The 22,130-nt window shown below is 44.0% G+C and overlaps 1 protein-coding gene across 2 annotated transcripts in view; it reads left to right on the top strand.

The window, feature by feature from the left end:
- The window catches only part of PUDP (pseudouridine 5'-phosphatase), a 99,384-nt gene that overhangs the window by 35,481 nt on the left and 41,773 nt on the right, over positions 1 to 22,130 (top strand). For both annotated transcript variants that reach the window (XM_004063752.3, XM_004063755.3), the window contains exon 2: positions 6,972 to 7,190. In XM_004063752.3, coding sequence (XP_004063800.1) covers positions 6,972 to 7,190 — 219 coding nt within the window. The remainder of the gene's footprint in view (positions 1 to 6,971; positions 7,191 to 22,130) is intronic.

Raw genomic sequence — 22,130 nt, 5'->3', positions numbered from 1 at the left:
GGATCACTTGAGCCCGGGAGGTCAGGGCTGCAGTGGGATGTGATCACCCTACTATACTCAGGTGAGACCTTGTCTCAAAAAGAAAAGCTAAACTCTTAAAACGTGCACACACACAGTCAGCTAACATCTTTATAACTGTCAGATTGTGACAATTTGATTCTAACTCAAGATCAGCCTTTCTTGTAGTTTATTTTGTGTCTTTAAGGAACTAGCCTATCTAACACAAAACACTGGCTTTAAGTTTTTTCTCTTTTTTGTAATTGGGAATAAAAATTATGTTCAAGATACATAAAGATTAGTTTTGGAGAAAAAAAGCATTAAGTAGATTCAGTTGTGCAAGATGCACAAAGTGTAACTTCATAAGTAAGCAGTCACAAACTCGGGTTCATAATCCGTTACCCAAAATCTATGGAGCCAGATGTATTTAAATATAGGTTATTTTAAAAAGGTATTAGAATTCATATGTTCCATGACACAGAACGTTCTCAGGCAGCACCCGTAATCAAATCCATTAGTATTTCTATAGGGAAGTGCTTGAAGAGTCGCACTGAGTATGAGAAATGTGGACCATTAAAACCACCTCATGCTAGCCCAGTACAGATTTTGCAGTGTTTTCAGAAGCTTTTGGGTTATGGAATTGGGAACAGAGGCTGTGTTTGTTCCTCTGCAGCCCCGGCAATTAAGAAGTGTTTGTGAAGCTGGTTTAATGTGCCTAGCAGGTGTGATGTATTGGTGAATTCCAAATAATTGATAGTTTTGTTTGCTTTTTTTTTTTTTTTTAAGCAAAATATTTGGTAGGAGGCCCTTTAGTTTCTCAAGTTCAACAGCTGTTTGCTCTTACTGGAGCGTTGCTGTTAAGGGAGACAGCAGATCTTGTCAATTCCTTATAACTCACAGTTAACAAAAGCATTCCCTAATGATTCCATATGTTGATGCTCAGAGGTAATTCTGGGCCAAGCACTCAGAGCACAACACAGATTATTTCACTCCATGGACGCAACCGCCTAGAAGGTGTGTGGCATGACTACATCATTAGGATCCCATTTTAGAGGTGTGCAAGCCAAGGTCCAGCAGGCTTATAAGACCTGCAGTATGAATAGGATCCTCATTTTATAGGTGCTTTACCCAAGGCTGCTAGCTTCCAGAGTTTCCGGCTAGAAAGCTGCAGAGTTGGGGTTTCCCGAAAGGCCACCAGGCTTTAGAGGACCTGGCTTCACTGCCTGGGCTGCCTGCCACCTCCCACACCTAAAGCATCTCACTCCACCCCCAGCTTTAAGGCCACCCCCGCTCTGCAGGTCAGCGGCTATTAAATACATTTCTCCAATAAACATCGTATGTTAGACAGGCTAAGAAACTTGTCCCAGGGCGTGCAGCTGAGCTGGGAGTTTTCTGCAGGTCTCTTGGGTCCCCAAAGCCCTAGGTCTTGTATGAACATGGGGGTAGGAGCAAAATCAGGCCTTCCCATGTGTATTAATGTTACTCTGTTCTCACACTGCTATAAAGAACTTCCCTGAGACTGGGTATTCTGTAGAGGAAAGAGGTTTAATTGACCCACAGTTCCACATGGCTGGGGAGGCCTCGGGAAACTTACAGTCATGGCAGAAGGGGAAGGCAAGGCAGCAGGAGAAAAGGGCAAAGGAGGCACTTGCAAACACTTATAAAACCTTCAGATCTCACTATCACGAGAACAGCATGGGGGAAACCACCCCAACGATCCAATCACCTCCCTCCCTCCACACTTGGGGATTATGGTTCGAGATTGTCAAGCCTCTGAGCCCAAGCTAAGCTATCATATCCCCTGTGACCTGCACGTATACATCCAGATGGCCTGAAGCAACTGAAAAACCACAAAGTGAAAATAGCCACTTCCTGCCTTAACTGATGACACTCCACCATTGTGATTTGTTCCTGCCCCACCCTAACTGATTAATTGACCTTGTGACATTCCTTCTCCTGGACAATGAGTCTCAGAAGCTCCCCCACTGAGCACCTTGTGACCCCCACCCCTGCCCGCAAGAGAACAACCCCCTTTCACTGTAATTTTCCACTACCTACCCAAATCCTATAAAACTGCCGCACCCCTATCTCCCTTTGCTGACTCCTTTTTCGGACTCAGTCTGCCTGTACCCAGGTGATTAAAAAGCTTTATTGCTCACACAAAGCCTGTTTGGTGGTCTCTTCACAGGGCTGCATGTAACAGATGAGATTTAGGTGGGGACACAGCCAAACCGTATCACCATATATGCTTCTTAATAACAGTTGGCTCAAGGTGTTTTCCCCATAAATAACGCAACTCACAGTTATAAAATTGAAGATAGGTCCCCATTTGCATGGTAAGCAGGTACAGCTTCCTGAGAGAGCAGCTGGGGAGAAACCCTCGCTTTTTATATCTTTGTTGGGTAAAACATCAACCACTGTGCCTCAGGGGCGGACTTAGTGAGCATTTAAGATACATTTTCAGTTATAAAATATGTTACTTGATTTGCAGCAATTACCCAGTCTCCGCCTTAGACAGAAGCTTAGAGGCCATTGGCCTAGACTTCCTCCAGGCACAGGGCTTCCATAACAGTTGAATTAATTTAAGCCTTAATGCCTCCCATAAGCCCCCGGGAACTCAGGCTGCCTCTGAGGATGAAAACACCCACCAGTCTTTGGGCCCCAGCCTGGAGCACCCTGTAGCTTCTTCAGAGCTTCCACCTCCCTGCCAGGCTGTCCCCCTCCCCATGCTGCCCTTGCAGCTAGTACAGAAGCTGCTCTCAACATGCCACACAGATTCCAGCTGAGGGGAGGGGAGTGGTCACAGTCACAAGGGATATTTTCTAATTCTCCTAAGTAGGGTAGTAGTGTATGTGGCCCTAGCATGTTAAAAACAATATGACCTTTCCTGGTAAAAAGGACCCTGAAGCAATGTTAAAGCTGCAAGCTTGTTAGTAAGCAGGGAAGAATATGCATCTGATGGCCCTAGTGCAAGTGTTTTATGCTCCTTTATTTTATTTCAGCATTTTTCCTTTCACAACGCTGTCCCTTTAAGTGTGCCATCATCAACGGCTGTAGTCATCATTTGATCTGAGGAGTTTAATTACTTGTTCAGATCCTTTCTTATTCCACGGATTTAGGATGATTTTATCTAAATGGTGAGGAAAAGTGTCTGTCTGCACAGTCCCCTACAGATTTATAATCCCACAGTTCTGTGTCTTTTAAATTAAAAGCTCCATGACATTTTAAGCTTTAAATAAACACTGTTGAAAGCATTTTTAGAGGATACAGCTGTTTTCCTGCCTTTGTCCACACTCCTTTCTTCCTGGTCGCACACTCGCCTTAGTCGCAGTTCCACGGAGCACTTCCATCGTCCTGCCTGCCCTCTGTTCTGTTCCTTCACTCGGCTTTTCAAACCCGACAGTGGTGTCTCACTTGTTCGATGCCTGCAGTTTCCTTTTGTCAGTCTTCGTCTCTCAACTACTAGAACAAACACTCAAGGAAGTAAAATATGCCGCCTCACTGCCAATCCGTCCATCTCCTTGCCCTGAGAGCCTTGGCTCTTTCTCCCCCTCACAGAGAAGAAGAAAATAAAAGGAGCGCTCATGCCTGGATAACCCTCCCTTAGAGGAGGCTTTTCACCACTCAGCTGTTGAGGAGGAGGGTGGGCCAGCTTTTCACCACTCAGCTGTTGAGGAGGAGGGTGGGCCAGCCCTTCCTTCTGTTCTGCAGCTTCTGTAGGGAGACCGAGTGCAGGATGGAATCCAGGAAGCCTTGAGTTACTCAGGTTGTTACTTGAACTTAGACTTCTACAAACCAGCCCAGACTTTTCTAAGAGTCCTGTCTTTTGTACTCTCCTAAAGGGCTTTGAGCCCTTCATTCAGGGATTGGGCCTTCACAGTCTGCAGTATCCAGAACGGTGGAGGTTCTGAGGTTTGTTTGGTGTGTTTTACAGCAAACTTAATAAAATACAGCTTGTGGCCAGGCGCAGAGGCTCATGCCTTAATCCCAACACTGGGAGACCGAGGCTGGAGAATCACTTGAGGCCACCAGTTTGAGACCAGCCTGGGCCACAGGGCAAGGCATCCCATGTCTACAAACAAAAAAATAAATGAAAAAAATACAGCTTGTGGTAGAAAAGCAAGGAGAAAAATATTATAGTGCTGAAAATGAAATGGCACCTGCAGATGCAGCTGTGGGTGGATTTGCCAAGAAAAGCAGAGGAAGAACAGAGGAGGGCTCTTCTTGTTGCTGGTAGCAGTCAAAACCAGAGTATCCATCAGGAGGTGGAGAAGCCAGGGGTCTTCTGCAGGGAAGAGGGCCACAGAGGGGGTCAGTGCACAGGGGGAGGAAGGAAGATGGGGAGTGCAGGGCAGGGGCCACCCAAAAGCCCAAGGAAGAGCCCAGTCCACAATAACCAGCCTCTCCTGGTCCCCAGTGTCCACAGGGCGGACTGGGCCCAGCCTCAGCCCCATCCCAGGAGGAAGAGCCAGAGAGTTCCTCAGGCAAGTGCAGTGAGCCCTGGGACCAGGAGAGAAGCGTGCACAGAGGCAAAGTCCACACCGTGGCAGCCAAAGCAGTCAGTGAGCCCAGTCCTCTGAGTATAAGGCGGCAAGAGCTCTAGCTGATACTGCAGGTGCAGTCAAGAGATGCAGTTTGGATGCTGCTGAAGGAACATGGTACGGGGCCACACGGAAAACTTTTTCTCAAGACAGCAGCACTCTGCCCTTGGTTCATTCAGGAATTTTGCATATAGGTGGTGGACATGGTTGACTGCCCAGGCCTTGTGTCTACACAGATGATCATTCACCTTCTGTGAGAAAGATGCAGGAGACAAAGCACAGGTGGCCCTACCATTGCAGCAGCTCACAAGAGACCTTCCCGGCCTCCTCCATGTGTGACACAGCGAATCCTGCCGTGTGGTGCAGGCAGCTCTCTGCATGCCTATCTGGGAGGAGCAGATATTTTGTAGTTAAAACCTGCCATAACTCTCTTTTTTTTTGAACACATAATTTCGCTCTTGTTGCCCAGGCTGGAGTGCAGTGGCACGATCTTGGCTCACTGCAACCTCCGCCTCTTGGGTTCAAGTGATTCTCCTGCCCCAGCCTCCTGAGTAGCTGGGATTACAGTCACATGCCACCATGCCCAGCTAGTTTTTTGTATTTTTAATACAGACGGGGTTTTGCCATGTTGCCCAGGCTGGTCTTGAACTACTGAGCTCGGGCAGTCCTCCTGCCTTGACCTCCCGAAGTGCTGGGATTATAGGCGTGAGCCACCGCGCCCGCCCCATAACTCTCCTTTAGTCGCAGTTCATACCTTGCCAACTTTCAAAACACATCGAGGCAATTACAGACAAGCATGCATACCTATGTGCGTGTAAGCATGTGAACATACATAGGAGTATGAAGACTTACATGCCTCTTGGATACACATAGCCTTCTCTGTGCGTACACATTACTTCCCTCAGTGTGTCCTGGGTCTCCAAGATACTATCTTACAGGGAAAAAAACTAGTATTTAGGGATGATTATTGTATTTGTTTATGTCATTGTGGGACAGTTAAAGGCCATTGAGATCGCCTGCTCTTTTCAGGACTTCTTGTTGGGTCCAGCTCTACAGATTCAAGGTAGACTACGTCCTGCTAATGCTGCTCCACGCCCTGTGGGAAGGTTTCAGTGCTAAATCTAGAACAGGTGGTCAGTCTCCTAACTGAATTTGAATCCAGATTTTTGTCAGATGCATCCGTGTGTCTTCTTCTTAAATCAGGTGTGAACAGGGCTATTTCCAGCCTCTCGGGTTCAGGGACTAGCCTCTGTGCCACCGCAGACTGGAAGACAAGGACTCTGCCCAGGCCTTGGGATAGCCTTCTGCCTTCACTGGGGCCTTGGGGGGATTGTCACCAGGCAACACTCAGCTCCATGGAGCTTACCTGGGTTTGAAATTCCACTTGGTAGACATTCCTCTGTGTTGAAGTATTTCTTTTTTTTTTGGCATAATGCCTCCTAGCAGGTCAGTTAGTTGGTTCTTCAGTAAAGTAATCTTTCTAGGCCCACACTGGAGACAGAGTGGGGAAGACAGCTAGTGTGTAACAAGCGTGCTCTAGGAGGCTGGCACTAGAATGTTACTTATGTGCCCTGAAGTATTCATTCTGTAAAGTAGGATTATTTCACTGTAGTAGCATCCTCAGTAGTATTCTTATTGGTAATATGAGTGCAATTGATACTATGTATATATTAAATATACATACAGAAAAAACACATGAATAGAAATGGGTGTGAGCCAGTACTAGTTATTATATTGTATGTAGTGTAATCTAGCATATATTAGTGGTACTGGTACTATTATTAGCAGTATTCCTGTTCATCTTGTGTAAGCGTGAGGAAAGCAGGCACCTGCAGGCTCACTATGTTTCTGAGGCTGTGCCCTGAGTAAGTGCCGAGCCGGAAGTTAATTCTCAGGTCAGCTTTCACCATCCCGTGACAGCCTGTGCATTAAATGTTCTGTTCTTACCTGGGAGCTTCACAGGAGCATCCTGGCCAGGCATGGTGGGGATTCATCCCACTGGGCAGTGGAAATGTCCTTAATACTAGTGGGCCATGCAGTGGACTTTGTCAGCTGGTGCTGGCTTCCATGTTGTTGGGAACACCGAGTAAGGATGCCTTGTGCTATCGAATGGAATTGACCATTCCAAGGATATATTTAGATTCAAATACGTACATTTAAACAGAAAACACAATAATACAGATTTCATTTCTCTCCTGAGTTCTGAATTTCCAGATCACAACTCCAGACATAACTCCAGCAGCCTTGAGAGGAGGCTGCCCATGGTATAATTTAGTGAGAATGACCTGCAAGCCTTTCTCCTGTTCACTTAGGTCTCCACAAAAGCCTTTGTTCATGGAATGAGACCTACACAGTGTATGTTTATGCGGACCTGATACAAACTTACTGTTCATACAGTATGCACTCTAAAAATCTCTTTTTTTTTTCCTGCAGATACTGAACGGCTGTATTCAGTGGTGTTTCAAGAAATATGTGATCGCTATGACAAGAAATACAGCTGGGATGTAAAGTCCCTGGTTATGGGTAAGAAGGCATTAGAGGCGGCACAGATTATAATAGACATCTTGCAGCTCCCGATGTCCAAAGAGGAGCTGGTGGAAGAAAGCCGAACGAAGTTAAAGGAAGTGTTCCCCACGGCTGCGCTCATGCCAGGTGCGGTTGCCTCGCTGTTTGCAGGGTTATGTTTGTGACTATTAGCAATGGTTTTGTAAATCACCTTTAAAGTCTAGCGTAGGGCATGCTTAGTTTGTCCTCTTTTCTTCAGTATCTAAACTAAGTCCCTCCTGGTGCTCCTGAAAGAGTTTGGCTGATGCTGTGGGATGCTGTGATTCAATTTTCTCTTTAAAAGCTTCTTAAAATAATATGCGTTAGTTTCAGTGATTTCTGGGTTCCAAAAACATTTGAGTATTGTTTATATTACTAAAGATTATGTTAATGACAGAATGTCTTCAAAGTTTACCTTAATAGATGGTTTTGCCTTTTTCTTTTCAAAATCAGATATAGGATTAATATTTCAGCAACTATTCAAACTTTAACAAATTGATAAGCAGCTAAATCTCCCCAAAGACGCTTAATTTAAAAAAAAAAAAGTAAAAAGTCGAATTCATTTTTAGCCTGTGTGTTTATATGCCGTTCAGCCCTTTCTTTACTTGTATCCAGTTTTCTTCGGAAAGGAAAGACAACTTTTTCCCTCCGTGCTTGTTAACTGACATTCAATCAGAACGGGCTTGCCTGACGCTCCTTGTTCAAGAATGTTCTAGATTACAGACCTTGAAAATAGACTATTTGAAGATTTTTCTGGGATATACAGGATGAATACTCTGTCTTTAGAATTCCTGGTGCTAGGGGAGAAAAAAAACAGCAGTTATGTGAGTAATCTTGGATTTAAAATGATATTAATATGAAGCATACCTAGTTTTGAAATGTATGTTATTATTTATATTTATACATATGTCCAAACATGTGGATTGACCATTCCTGGGCAGCACACACACACATGCAAACACACACCCTTTGTAATCACTCTGTCTGCATCCGCTGAAAATGGTAGTGTTTGTGAATCTCAGGCATGGGTATGAGCATCTTGATACTCAGTTCTCTGCATCTAGTGTCTTTCTGCACCATTTGCACATGAAGTTACCTTGATAAGTCTTGGTGAAACACATCCATACAGTTACTATATAAAAATTTAATTGTGGTAGGACACAGACACACACACTAAAATTTACCATTTTACCTATTTTAAAGTGGGCAGTTCAGTAGTGTTAAGTCTATTCATGTTGCTATACAATTGACCTCCAGAACTTTTTCATCTTGCAAATCTGAAACTTCGTGCTCATTGAACAAGTCCCCATTTCGCCCTGCCCTCAACCCCTGGCAGCCACCATTCTACTTTCTGTTTCTAAGATTTTTACTACTCCCCGTACCTCAAATAAGGAGAATTATATAGTATTTATCTTTTTTGATTGGTTTATTTCACTTAGCATAATGCCCTCAAGGTTCATCCATGTTAGAGTATGTGATAGGATTTTCCTCCTTTTTAAGACTGAACAATATTCTATGGTATATTAGACCACATTTTGTTTATTCGTAGTTCATTTGTTGGGGGACATTTGGGTGGCATCCACGCCTTGGCTGTTCTTGTGAATAATGCTTATATAAACATGAGTGTACAAATATCTCTTTGAGATCCTGCTTTCTAGTCTCTCGGGATATACCCAGAAGTGGAATTGCTGGATCCCATGGTAATTTTATTATTAATTTTTTGAGTGACCACCATATTGTTTTCCATAGTTGTTGCACCATTGTATATTCCCACCAAAAATCTATAAGGGTTCCAATTACTCCACATTCTCATCAACTCTTGCCATTTCCTGGATTTTTTTGGTAGTAGTCATCCTAATGGGTGTGAGTTGATATCTCTTTATGGTTTTTATTTGCATATCTGATGATTGGGGATGGCAAGAATCTTTTCATTTGCTTGTTGGCCATTTCTGTATTATCTTTGAAGAAATGTCTGTGCACATCCTTTGCTTATTTTTGATTTTTGTGTTTTTGTTTTTATGTTGTAGGAGTTCCTTATGTATTTTGAATGTTAAACTGTTATCAGACATACGACTTATGACCATTTTCTCCCATTCTGGCTGCCTTTTTGCTTAGTTGTTGGTGTGCATAAGTTTTTGATTAGATGAATTTGACATATGTCATCTCATTTGTCTAATTTTGCTCTTGTTACCTGTGCTTTTGGTGTCATAGCCAAGAAATGATTGCCAATTCCAATTTCATGAAACTTTAACTTATGTTTTCTTCTTGGAGTTTTAGTTTTAGGTCTTACATTCAGGACTTTAATCCATATTGAGTTAATTTTTGTGTATGGTGTTAATTAGAGTCTAGCTTCATTCTTTTGTACGTGGATGTCCAGTTTTCTCAACACTGTTTGTTGAAGAGACTTATCTTTTCCCCATTGAGTAGTCTTGGCTGGCTCGTTGAAGATCATTTGACAAATACGTGAGAGTTTATTTCTGGGCTATCTATTCTATTCTATTAGTATGTAGGCCAGTACTGCACTGTTTTGATGAATGTAGCTTTGTAATATGTTTGGAAATCAGGACGTGTGAGACCTCCGATTTTGTTCTTTTTCAAGATTGTTATGGCTATTTGGGATCCCTTGAGATTTTTTATGAATTTTAGGATGTATTTCTCTGTTTCTGCTCAAAATGCCATTGGGATTTTGATAGGGATTGCATTGAATCTGTAGGATTGCTTTGCATGCTATGAATGTCTTAATATTAAGTCTTCCCATCCATGGGCATAAGATGTCTTTCAATTTATTTGTGTCTTTCTTTCAGTAGTGTTTTGTTTTGTAGTTTCAGTTTACAGGTCCTTCACTTCTCTTATTTCTAGGTATTTTATTCTTTTGATGCTATTATAAATGGGATTGTTTATAATTTTCTGTTCAACTTGTTCATTGTTAGTATATTAAAATGCAACTGATTTTTGTTTGATGTGTATTCTACAACTTTGCTGAATTGGCTTATTGGTTCTAACAATTGGGTTTTTTTTTTAATATGTTGAATTGTAGTGATTTCTGTATATATGATCATGTAATCTGTGAACAAAGATAATTTTGTTTCTTCCTTTCCAGTTTGGATGCCTTTTGTTGTGTTTTCTTGCCTAATTGCCTGGCTGAGACTTCCATTATTATACTGTCTAGTAGTGACAAGAGTGTGTATCCTTGTTGTGTTCCTGAACTTAGAAGAAAAGCTTTAGTCTTCATTGAGAATGATATTAACTGTGAACTTCTCATATATGGCCTTTAATATGTTGAGGTAGTTTTTTTTTTTCCTATCCTTAATTTGACTGTTTTTAATCATGAAAGGGTGTTGGAGCTTTTCAAATGCGTTTTCTTTCTGCATCAATTGAGGTTTTTTTTTTTTTATTTTTTTTTAGTTCCTTATTCTGTAAATGTGGTTTCATATGTTGAACCATTTTTGCATTCCAGGAATAAACTTCACTTGTTCATGTATATGATCCTTTCAATTTGCTGTGGAATTGTTTGCTAATATCTTATTTAGACTTTTTAATCTGTGTTCATCAGGGATATTGATCTGTATTTTGTTTTTCATATAGTGTTTTCCATGTTTGGTAGGTTCTCCAGTGAAGCCATCTGGTCCTGGGCTTTTCTTTGTGGGGAGGTTTTCTTTTATTACTGATTCAGTCTCCTTACTACTTACAGATCTGTTCAGATTTTCTATGTCTTCATTTTTTCCCCCTTCTCAAAATCATCAGGGATTCTCTGTCTTCATGATTCAGTTTGGGTAGGTTGTGTGTTTCTAGGAATTCTTTTATTTCTTTTATGTTATCCAATTTGTTGTCAAAGGATATGCCAACAAATGGTATTCTCCTTTATTTTTGTGGCATTGGTTGTAGTGTTGCCCCTTGCATTTCTGATTTTAGTCATATGAGTGTTTTTTGTTTTTTGTTTTTTTAGTTAATGTAGCTAAGGTTTGTCCATAAAGTTACTCTGTGACTGAGTGTCTTTTGTGACTTTACGAAGCACTCATGATGTATGAGGCATGCACGTGTCTTGTTTCTTCCGTATCTACCCAAGCCTTTCACTTGGTTTTCTTTCTACACTTTTTGTTCTATATTCTAAGATATACTTGAAATATGTTCTACTGCAATTCTTAAAAAGAAAAAAATGTTTTATCTAGATAGTCTGGTAGTTTGGCCGGAGTGCTAGTGAATCTGTTTTATGGAATCTACTTGGTGATCCCATCAACGTAGTGTCTTCATTTGGCTTTCTAAGCGAGCAGGTATCAGATTAAGTAAGGTGCCAATCATAGAAACTCATAGAAGGTGAACAACCAGCCAGGAGCTAGTTCTTCAAAGATAGTTCAGTCCTATAGAACTTATCTAGATGGCTCTCTTTTCTTTCTTTACTACTTTTTGACCTCTTTAACTTTTTTTTTTTGACTTGACAAATCATGTTTTTTGGCATATGATTTGTGTGTGCGTGTGTGTGTGCACACGCATATACTTATTTTAACTTTTACTAGCTGCTCAGTTGCGAGTAGGGACTTCAATACTGAAAGTCTCTCTTTGAAAATGATCATATCTACATGCCATATACACAATTAGCTGTTCTTTGACAGAGCAGAGCATGCAGAAGACTTGAAGAGTATACAGAAATGCACAAGGTAATGCTGGAGAGAAGAAACTTAAAATCATGCTGGGATGCTGGCTCAGATGATGTTCAGGGACAGTGGTTAGATGATGTGCCGCTTGGGTATCCTGAAACGAGTTAGGTGTAGGATAAGACAAAATTATTAGAACTCATACTTAACCTGAAGGGAAAGCAAGCCAGAGGAGGACAATGTTGGACTGAATGTATAGAGCAGAAAGACAGGCCGTGCCTAATTCCAATCTGGAAATGTGTTCTTCCTTAGGGTTTCTGCTCAATATTATACCAGTCACAAAAATGAAGATAAAATAGCTCTTCTGTCCTGAAAGAACATTCTTGGAGACCTAGTTTCCATTCATTTTGCACTCCTCCCATCTTCTCTTTTATCTGCGCCAAACCTGAATTCCCCTCGGAAGGTGGCCTTATAGCGTCATTGCTCTGGTGACTAGATTCAGAGAAACTTGCTGCTGTAGTCTTTCTTCTAGGTGTTCATTTTGCTCACCTACTACTTTGTTCCTGTTCTTAAGGTGTAGATGATAATATAACCCTTGACTTTGTTTCTTTTCCTTCTGGAAGTATTTTCTGGTAGGGTATGTTAGGTTGTGGAAATGACCTTGAGCTCTTTAGAAAAGAAAGCTGTCTGTAGGGAGGGCTTTTGAATTCAACATCATTCTTTTTCACATGCTTTCAGAGCGACAGCGGAACCCAAGGAGGTATTTAGCAAGTTAAATTGCCAGAGTGAATGGTAGATTACCAGGGGAAGCAGCCCCTGATCATGCTGCAGGGGCTGTCTGCTGTGATTAGGCTGCAGGAGGGTGTCTGCTTGGGCCAGTCACCAGGGAATCAGCTTGATTATGCTGCAGGGACATGACTACCTGGGCCAATAACCAGGGAATCAGCCTGATTATTCTGTGGGGGTGTGTCTGTCTTGGCCAATCACTGAGGAATCAGTCCAATTATGCTGCAGGGGTGTGTCTGCCTTGGTCAGTCACCAGGGGATCAGCCTGATTATGCTGTTGGTGGGTGGGTGGTAGGGGGCGGGGGGGGGATGGGGTGGAGTGAGGTGGGGGGCGGGTGGGTGTCTGCCTTGGCCAGTCACCAGGGAATCAGCCTGATTATGCTGCAGGAGTGTGTCTACCTAGACCAATAACCAGGGAATCAGCCTGATTATGCTGCAGGGTGTGTCTGCCTTGGCCAATCACCAGGGCATCAGCCTGAGTATGATGTGGGGGCATGTTTGCCTGGGCCAGTCACCAAGGAATCAGCCCCCTGATTATGGTGCAGAGGTGTATCTTTGGCTTGATCATGGTATAGAAGTGTATCTTTGCCCTGATTATGAAGCAGAGGCGAGTCTGCCTGGTCATGGTATAGGAGGGCTCTTTGCCTGGGCCAGTCTAGCCACTAAGAAGACAAGGTGGACCTAATGGACTTGAAAGACGAGGCAGAGTGGCCCTGATGCACTCGCACATCAGCTGCCTATTTGCTATCATCACGTTTCTGGAAGGCCCTCTCTATGAAAAGGTGGGTGGGCCTACGATGTCCTCAGTGGGAAATCCTTTTGAGCAGTTAGTTCTGTAGGCATTTCTTATATGGCTTCATGGTTCCATGTAAACTGTCGGTCAGCCAAGGCTTAAATTATTTTAGGAAAATAAACTTTTAAATTGTGGCACAAATTTTAGAGGAAAAAATGCATGTGGTTCATCTCTTGTGAGTTTTCTAGGGATTTTAAAAATAGGTACCGTATTACAACTGGAAATGTATGTCACATTACTTAAAAAAAATCTTCACTTAGGATATCAGAAAATCTTGTTTAAAACATAGCCTATGCTGGTTACCTCCATTGTATCTTGAACAAATCCTTTCAGTAATGAATTCCTTGGGACAGATGAAATTCTACATTTCATTATAACTCAGCGAGGGTAATTTGGATTCGAAGACCAATAAGAAGAAAGTTGGTGCCTTTTATTGTGTAGAATCCCCCAGGAGTTTTTTCTGTTGTCCCAGCTCTCTGCTTTCCCATGTGTTTTCACTAAGCATGAGATTCCTAGAGGAAGAGCCCAGGGCGTGATATCTGGGCCAGTAGAAAGGACAGCCTGCCTTGCAGATGTGCTCCTCAGCCTGGCCAGCTCTCCCCTGCATCTCTTGGCCGGCTCTCCCCTGCATCTCTTGGCCGGCTCTGCCCTGCATCTCTTGGCCGGCTCTCCCCTGCATCTCTTGGCCGGCTCTCCCCTGCATCTCTTGGCTGGCTCTCCCCTGCATCTCTTGGCCCTCACCGCCTGCACCAGGCTCTCTGGTGTTAACTTCCTGCCCTCTACTTTCCCCCTCTCAGACCATCTGGAGCAGAAAAAGCAAACTAGAACCTTGGCCCCCTGGAGAGTCGTGGATGGGTGCCAGAGCTCCCCTTAGGTGGCTGAGGGGAGGGAGCAGGTGTGGCCTGTGTGGTAGAAAGGATGGGTCCAGTCACAGCTCTGCAGCGGAACACTCCTCCTGCTGTCCAGCCCCAGTCCCCTTAGGACACTAGGAGTACTGACTGACATGCCCACTGTGGGGTACTATGATCTGAATGTGTCCCCCAAATCTAGTGTTGAAACTTAATTGCCAGTGTGATAGGATTAGGAGATGGGGCCTTCAGGAGGTGATTAAGTCCTGAAGGTGGAGCCTCGTGGATGGGATTAGGGCTGTCATGAAAGGACTAGAGGGTAAGGCCTGCTCTTCCATTCCTCTGTCACCTGAGGACACAGCATTCCTTCCCTCTGGAGGGTACAGCAACAAGGTACCATCTTGAAGCAAGGAGCAGTCCTCTGCAGAGACAGACCTGCTGATGCCTTGATCTTGGACTTCCCAGCCTCCAGAGGCGTGAGAAATACATTTCTGTTCTTTACAAAGTGTCCAGTCCCAGATATTTTGTTATAGCAGCACAAACAGACTAACACCTGGGGCATTGCTGTAAGACAACCTTGGAGCATGTGTGGTTACACCTGGCCCAGTGAGTGGCTCCTAGCAGGCACTTGTGTCATCTCCTAACCCAGGAGGATCCAGTCCTCACCCTGAATCCCACCTTGAGGAGTTAGTAAGGTCGTTCTCCATCCCTGCTCGGCTTCGTTGAAAAGCACACACCAGCCATGACATGGACACCATGCACATGACATGGGCTCTAGTCCTCTTTCTGTCCAAGCTGTGTCTTCCTCTTGTAAGTAAGCCTTCCTCCTCAGGCTGACTTAGGTAATTATGGTTGTTTCCATCCTTCTACTTTTTTTCTTTTTAATTTTGTTCTTGGTTTATTTTCTTACACCGTTGTCTTCCTGGCTGTTAACAGATACACCCCCACCCTTTCCATTAGGGGCATCTGGCAGGAAGGCACTCATCCTCTGGAAGTCAGCTAACAACTTGCCTCTCTTTCCTCTGAACTCTCGTGCATGTAGTGCTGAGTGAGTGCTCAGGGGGACACAGGAGAAAGGTCTCTTTCCTAATGGAGTGTGTCATCATTTGGGGAGAGGGGACAGGCATATCTGCAGCATCCAAGTGAAAACCTGTGGTAGGATATTGTTGCATAGCAAAATGAGAAATTCAGGAAAGAGATGCCAAAGGGATGTAGAATTAAGTAAAGCAAGATATTCTTGGAGTAGTGGCCGCTCCTGGGGTAGGGGGTGACCTCGGGGGAGTCCACAAGAACATAAGAGATACAGATGGGAGAAGCCATTTCAAAAGGAAAACAGCACCTGTGGAGGATTCCAGTCAGCCAGTGAGTTTGCTTCTATACAGCATGAAGCCAAGCTTCTCATGGCTCACAAGCTTCAGAGAGGAATTGTGGCTCTATGAGTTAAGCTTCTTATTCCCCAGCTCATCTGTTTGCTTTCTGGATAGGGAGAACCATTGGGATTTTTAAAAGGAGGCGTGTCAGAATGCAACCTGCACTTGGGGAGAATCCTCTGGGTTTGTGGCACACAACGCCTGCAGCCTAGAAGAGATGGGCCAGAGGAAGGCCAGGGTGATGGTAAAAGACATGCACCCCCCTTGACTGGGCCATGAGGTGTCCAGACGGAACATTCTTTGGAGTGTGTGTGTGAGGGTTTTTCTGGAGGAGATTAGCATTTGAATTGGTGGATTCAGTAAAGGAGATTTTCCTTTCCAGTGTGTCTCATGAAACATCATTTTTCACGTCATGAAATTTGTCACTAGAGGAATGAAAGGATGGTCTTAAGTAGGGAGAATATCCCTTCAGGATAAAAAAAAAACACAATCATGATATGCTTTTTTTTCCATTGGAGACACAGTCTCATTCTGTCACCCAGGCTGCAGTGCAGTGGTGCTATCATAGTTCACTGCAGCCTCGAACTGCTGGGCTGAAGCAGTCCTTTCACCTCAGCTTCTGGCGTGGCTAGGACTGCAATTATGTGCCACCACACCCACTAAGGTTTTTTTCTTTTTTTCTTTGTAGAGACAGAGTCTTGATATGTTGCCCAGTCTGCTCTCAAAAGTTCTACCTCAAGCAATCCTCCTTCCTCAGCCTCCCAAAGTGCTGGGATTACAGACATGAGCCACCACACTGGGCCTTTTTTTTTTTTTTTCTTTAATTGCACAAATTACACTTGCTTCACACAGTACAAAAATGTATAGCATTAAAATTGGAAGCCCTTCTAACTCCCACTCTCCCACTCCCTGGAGATAACTGTTACTCAGTGTTTAACTATTTAAGGTACCTCATTTCACCCCTTGTCTTATGATGCCTCTGTGTTTGTGTGTAGACCCACACGCACACAGAGATATGCTCACCTACACTCACCTATATGCACCTTTATGGAATGAGGCCGCTGAGATAATTCACCAAGATCCAAAGCAAGTACCTATAGATTAATGGGACAGAAATCCCAAATGCTTTAATTAAATTGTTAGTCAATTTTTTTTTTTGGAAGTAGGTCTAACAAAAGTGAGGACATCTTTTTCCTAGGCTCTTAAGTGAATTGTCACTGTGGATCCCTGAAATGCTGGACATCCCTTGGGATGGGAAGGCACTCAGAGCACTTCCTGCCTGGGAGCACTTACAAGGTTGCATTAGTCCATGCAGTGCTAACATGATTCTTGTGTCAAGGACAGCTTCCAGAAGACCTCAGCAGGCAAGCTGTGCTGCTTTGGTTTGTCCTCCTTAGTGATGGAGCTATTGTGCTGTCCACACCCTTACAGTCCTGTAGATTTTCATATGTCCACACTGACACAGTCACATCTCTTGATCCGTCTCCTGTGCCAGTGGCTTCAGGGCCAGCTGTTACCTTTAGGAACCAGAAAGCACCCAGGTCAGCTTCCAGGCCAAGAAGGAAGCCAGCAGAAGAATTATAGCCCTTGGTTTATAGGCCGCTCTGATAATCCATTACTTTCTAAGTCTGGGCAGCAGGCCTCAGTGTTGAGGGGCAGTATAACACCTAGGTGGCAGGAGCCTCACAGAGAAGAGGGACCCATTTGTGTACATGTCACAAACTGTGTCTCCACCTGCCTGTCATTCCTGGCCTCTCCTCAGCCAGATTTCACAGCTCGGTGCTGGGGCTATGCCACTTAGATCTACCCATGGTGTTGGGGCTTCGAGTCTCATTAAGATGGACAGTGCCTAGGAACCCCAGAACACATTCTCTGTGCCATGTTCAGGAAACATGCACCTGAAGGGTATTCATGCCCCTTTTCCTTGTTGGTGTCCACTATGGTCGTGTTGGCTCACAAGCATTGAGAACTCACTGCATGTCATGCTCTTAGTGCTTTCAGTCGTGGGGGTATGTGTCAGCCTCCTGCCGCCGCTAAGAAGCAGTTGCTCTTAGCACAGGGAATGGCAGGTAGGACTGCAGGGGTCAAGTTACTTGTCCAAAAGCTTGCAGCCTCTGATTATGGAGGCTGGCCTCGAACCCAGGTGGGGAATGAAGAGTCCATAGCTCTTAGCCACGGCGCTCTACTGCCCCAGATGATGTGGTGGTGACCTTCTGTTGAGGTAGACAACATCAGAGTACAAAGGGGAGAAGATGTGTTCTGACACGGGCCACAGGGCTGAGCCCTTTAAGGCCATATATAACCCATGTGGAGAAGTCCCCAGTGCTTGGGGACTCTGCCTCGTCCAGCTCCGTTTCTGGTGGTGGTCTCGATTTGGGGCGCTCAGCTGATTCTCAGTTGCTGGAGAGGCTCTGCTGGCAAAGCTGGACCTCAGGGATTTTTACTTAGGCAGATTGTACTCCTTGGATAACAGCACAATTAAAGGACACACACAACAAGCGAAAAGGAAAATTGTACGCTGACAGTCATGGTAACACATTGAACTTACGCTGTGTTCCTTTTCCGTTTAACAAATCGAATTAGCCCCATGTTCAGGAAAATTTATGATCGTAGGGAGGAAGAAGCCCATTTGCCAGTCAAATGTAAATGTAAATGAAAATTCTTACCCCACTTTTCCTTTAAAGTATCAGCTTATTGGCCAGGCGCGGTGGCTCATGCCTGTAATCCCAGCACTTTGGGAGGCCGAGACGGGTGGATCACAAGGTCAGGAGATCGATCAAGACCATCCTGGCTAACACGGTGAAACCCTGTCTCTACTAAAAATACAAAAAATTAGCCGGGCGTGGTGGCAGGCGCCTGTAGTCCCAGCTACTTGGGAGGCTGAGGGAGGAGAATGGCGTGAACCCGCGGGGCGGAGCTTGCAGTGAGCCAGGATCACGCCACTGCACTCCAGCCTGGGCGACAGAGCGAGACTCCGTCTCAAAAAAAAAAAAAAAAAAAATCAGCTTACTCAATGATGTGTATGGACATTATTCCTCTTTTCTGAATATAGTGACTTTCATAGGCAGCTAATTGCCTTGTTATTTAGTAAATTGTAATGAAGACATCCTGGACTAAGGAGAATAAGATACAAATCTTTGCTTCTGATCATCCTAGATATTACCTCACTGCGCATGTGGAGATGTTTCTCAAAGAATTACAATTTATATTTTTTGCTTTGTTTGTTTGACACAGGATCTCACTCTATTGCCAAGGCTGGAGTGTAGTGGTGCAGTCATGGCTCACTGCAGCCTTGACCTCCCTGGCTCAAGTGATCCCCCCAAACCCAAGCGATCCTCCCACCTTGGCCTCTCAAGTAGCTGACACTTCAGATGTGTGCCACCATGCCCAGCTAATTATTTTTTTTCTTTTCTGTAGAGACAGGGCCCTACTATATTGTTCAGGCTGGTCTCAAACTCCTGGGCTCAAGTGATCCTCCTGCCTCAGCCTCCCAAAGTGCTAGGATTACAGGAATGAGCCACCACACCTGGCCCAGTTTCTGTTTCTAAATGTGTGGTGGTTCTCCTGTGGATTTCTAAGTCTTTAGGAGTATAGAATAATGAATAAGAGAAATCCTTACCTCAAGGACCTCTCGATTCAAAGGAGAGGAAATGAGTAGATAAATGACCACAATGGGTTGAATCAAGTCACTGTCCCTCCGGGAAGGGTGTGCTCACAGCATAGGACAGCACTGTGGAGCTGCACAGACAGGCTTTGAGGGGTGTTAGGTGCCAGCACTCTCTGCACACTGCAGTCAGGACGAGGGAGTGGGGAGGGCAGTGACTTTTAGGTGAGCATCCAGGTGTAGAGCGCTGCCAGCTTGCCCCGAGTCCCAGCACCCGCTCACAGCCTCCTGGCGCCAGTAGTAGAAATGGTTGCACAAAGCAACCAATGAGAAATACTTTCAATTTTCCATCTGCCACACAGAGAAGGTAGGAGAGGCTTGCAAAGGGAATAGCATCCGGTCCTTTTGTTACTTGGGCATGGAAAGTTGGGGTTTTCCTTTTGATTGAGTTCTGGGAAGTCAACATGAATCGGCTTTCGGTTCCCTGCTTCCAGACCCTATTCTCCTGCTTCAGTATGATGTCCCTAGAGTTGTCAAATCCATAGAGGCAGAAAGTAGAATTGTGATTGCCAGGGGCTGGGGGAGGGGGATGGAGATTTTAGCGTTTAATGGGGACACAGTTTCACCTTGGGGAGATGAACAAGTTCTGCACATGGATGGTGGTGATGGCTGTACAACAATGTGAATGTACTGAATGCCACAGAATTGTACACTGAGAAATCATTAAAACAGTACATTTTATATTGTAGGTGTTTTACCGTATACAACCATAGTTATTCTTTTTCAAATGGCAAGAAGCCATTCAAGGATTTTGGAGTTGTGTTTTGGCAAAGCTCCTGTGCAGATGAGGTAGAAAGCCTGTAGTGAGTAGACACAAATGTGGATTTTCACATAAGTGTTGTGGATAAGTGCATCTCCTCATCCCCAACAGAATCATACACTCTTATCAGGGAAGACAGGTGTCTCTCATACGCCCCAAGCACCTGGGTCATGGGGACTTGGGCCCAGTGTCATGGGCAGGTTTGAGTGAGGTCAGGAGCACCTTGCACCACGCCTGCTCTCCTGAGGTGGTTTCTGCACCACTTCTATACGGTGGGACCTTTCATCTCCATAGCATGGTAGACACAAGAATACAGGGAAAGTCTTACTCTCTCCTTTCTAGAGGATTCCTTAGAGAGTAGACTGTAAGAGCAAGACTTTAATATTTGAGACTATTGACAGAGACACCATCAACAGAAACTCCTCACAACAAAGCTCTAGCCATAAAACTGAAATTTCTACGAAATATTTGCAAAAAAAAATTGACAATAGGAAACTATGATATTTTATAGTAAGTAGTCCACAAATTAGGTTAAGAACTTTAAAATTAGTTTGGGATTACTGTAACTTAAAGTATACTGTTATTTTTGTCTTACTGTTGAATGCATAAGGCAAAATGAATCCATTTTTGATGTGAGTTATTTAAAAGAAGCATACTTTTCTGTTACCTCTTATTTGTGAAGAAATTGAAAACTGAAACTCTTTCCCAATCTTTATATCATTTGCACTTTTATGTTTGTTTTGTGACATAGTCGGGGTTGTTCTTATTTGCATTATATAGGTGAGGATACAGGTTCAGAGAAGTGAAACGGAGAAGGAGAAGTTTGACCCTGGCCTTGTAGGCCATTACCAGGCTGCTTTTATTGAGAACCTCAGGTATGGCATTCTCTACAATGAGTTAAATGCCTTCTTCAGATTGGGTTTTATAATACTTGTGCTTGTTTAGGTAAGATAATTTACATTGTTTAATCATGTAGAGAGCTATAGTAGAAAATCAGGAAAATTGAATGAGCTATTATGTTAACATTTCCTAGTTTATATCTTTTCCTTTGGCTATTAATCATAAGCTACTTAAATAGCTGTTTTATACATTGATTTTTGTAGTGACAGATCCTTAGAAGTAGCAACCTGAAAAGTGATTCAAAGTAAATGAAATTAGTACTGTAAGCAGCTTTCTGGCAAATCAAAGAAGACACAAAATCAGATATTTTTCTGAGGATGGTCAGTATTTTGAGATAGTTGGTCAGGTTCTCCAGATCTTAAGAAAGCCAATGAAAGAAAAAGTCCAGTTAAGGCCAGGCGCGGTGGCTCACACCTGTAATCCCAGCATTTTGGGAGGCCAAGGCGGGTGGATCACTTGAGGTCAGGAGTTCGAGAGCAGCCTGGCCAACATGGTGAAACCCCGTCTGTATAAAAATACAAAAAAATTAGCTGGGCATGGTGGCGGGCGCCTGTAGTTCCAGCTACTTGAGAGGCTGAGGCAGGAGAATTGCTTGAACCAGGGAGGCAGAGATTGCAGTGAGCTGAGATCATGCCTCTGCACTCCAGCCTGGTGACAGAGTGAGACTCTGTCTTAAAAAGAAAAAAGAAAAAGTCCAGTTAAATGTGCCTTCGCTTTGAGTTTCCAGAGCTTTCCACATTCTAGTGAAACCTAGGAGACCTGAGTTACCACAGTCAAGTGGTGAACTAAGTGTGTCCTCATCAGAACAAAATACTGTTCCTCGGTATCTTTACCTTTCTTTTTTATGTACTATTGACAGCTGGCTACAGAGATCATATAATCTCCAGAAAGAATGCTGTTGTAGCTTCTGTGAGGACAGGAGGCTCCTGACGATCATAAAGTCTTTTTCATGGAGTCACCATTGACCCTTTGGAAGTGTTCAGTGCCACTTCTTTCTCATATCAACGTAAAACTCTGCAAAGTCATCTCCTTCTCATCTGTTACATAACACAAAAGAATGCATTTTACTTGATTTTCAGGGCAAAGAGCAGATTCTGAAACTGATAGCACATTTGCACACTGAACTCAGAATTTGCCAGTGGTAGTAACCTTTGTCACATGGGGGGGAGCACAAGATTGTGTCTGAGGAGGTGGGGTCTGGCCTGGTTGGGGTGAAGTCGGGGCTGGTGGGTCGCTTACATGGTAGCCTCCAGCCTCTTCATTGTGACAACACAGGAGCTTCTGGTGTTGAAACTGGCTGTCCCTGTAAGACTGAGATGAGATGTGAGGCATATG

The sequence above is a fragment of the Gorilla gorilla genome, chromosome X (genome assembly GCF_029281585.2).
Source record: "Gorilla gorilla gorilla isolate KB3781 chromosome X, NHGRI_mGorGor1-v2.1_pri, whole genome shotgun sequence".
Lineage (NCBI taxonomy): Eukaryota > Metazoa > Chordata > Mammalia > Primates > Hominidae > Gorilla > Gorilla gorilla.
The sequence above is the reverse complement of the archived record's forward strand: the minus strand, read 5'-3'. Positions and strand labels throughout refer to the sequence as shown.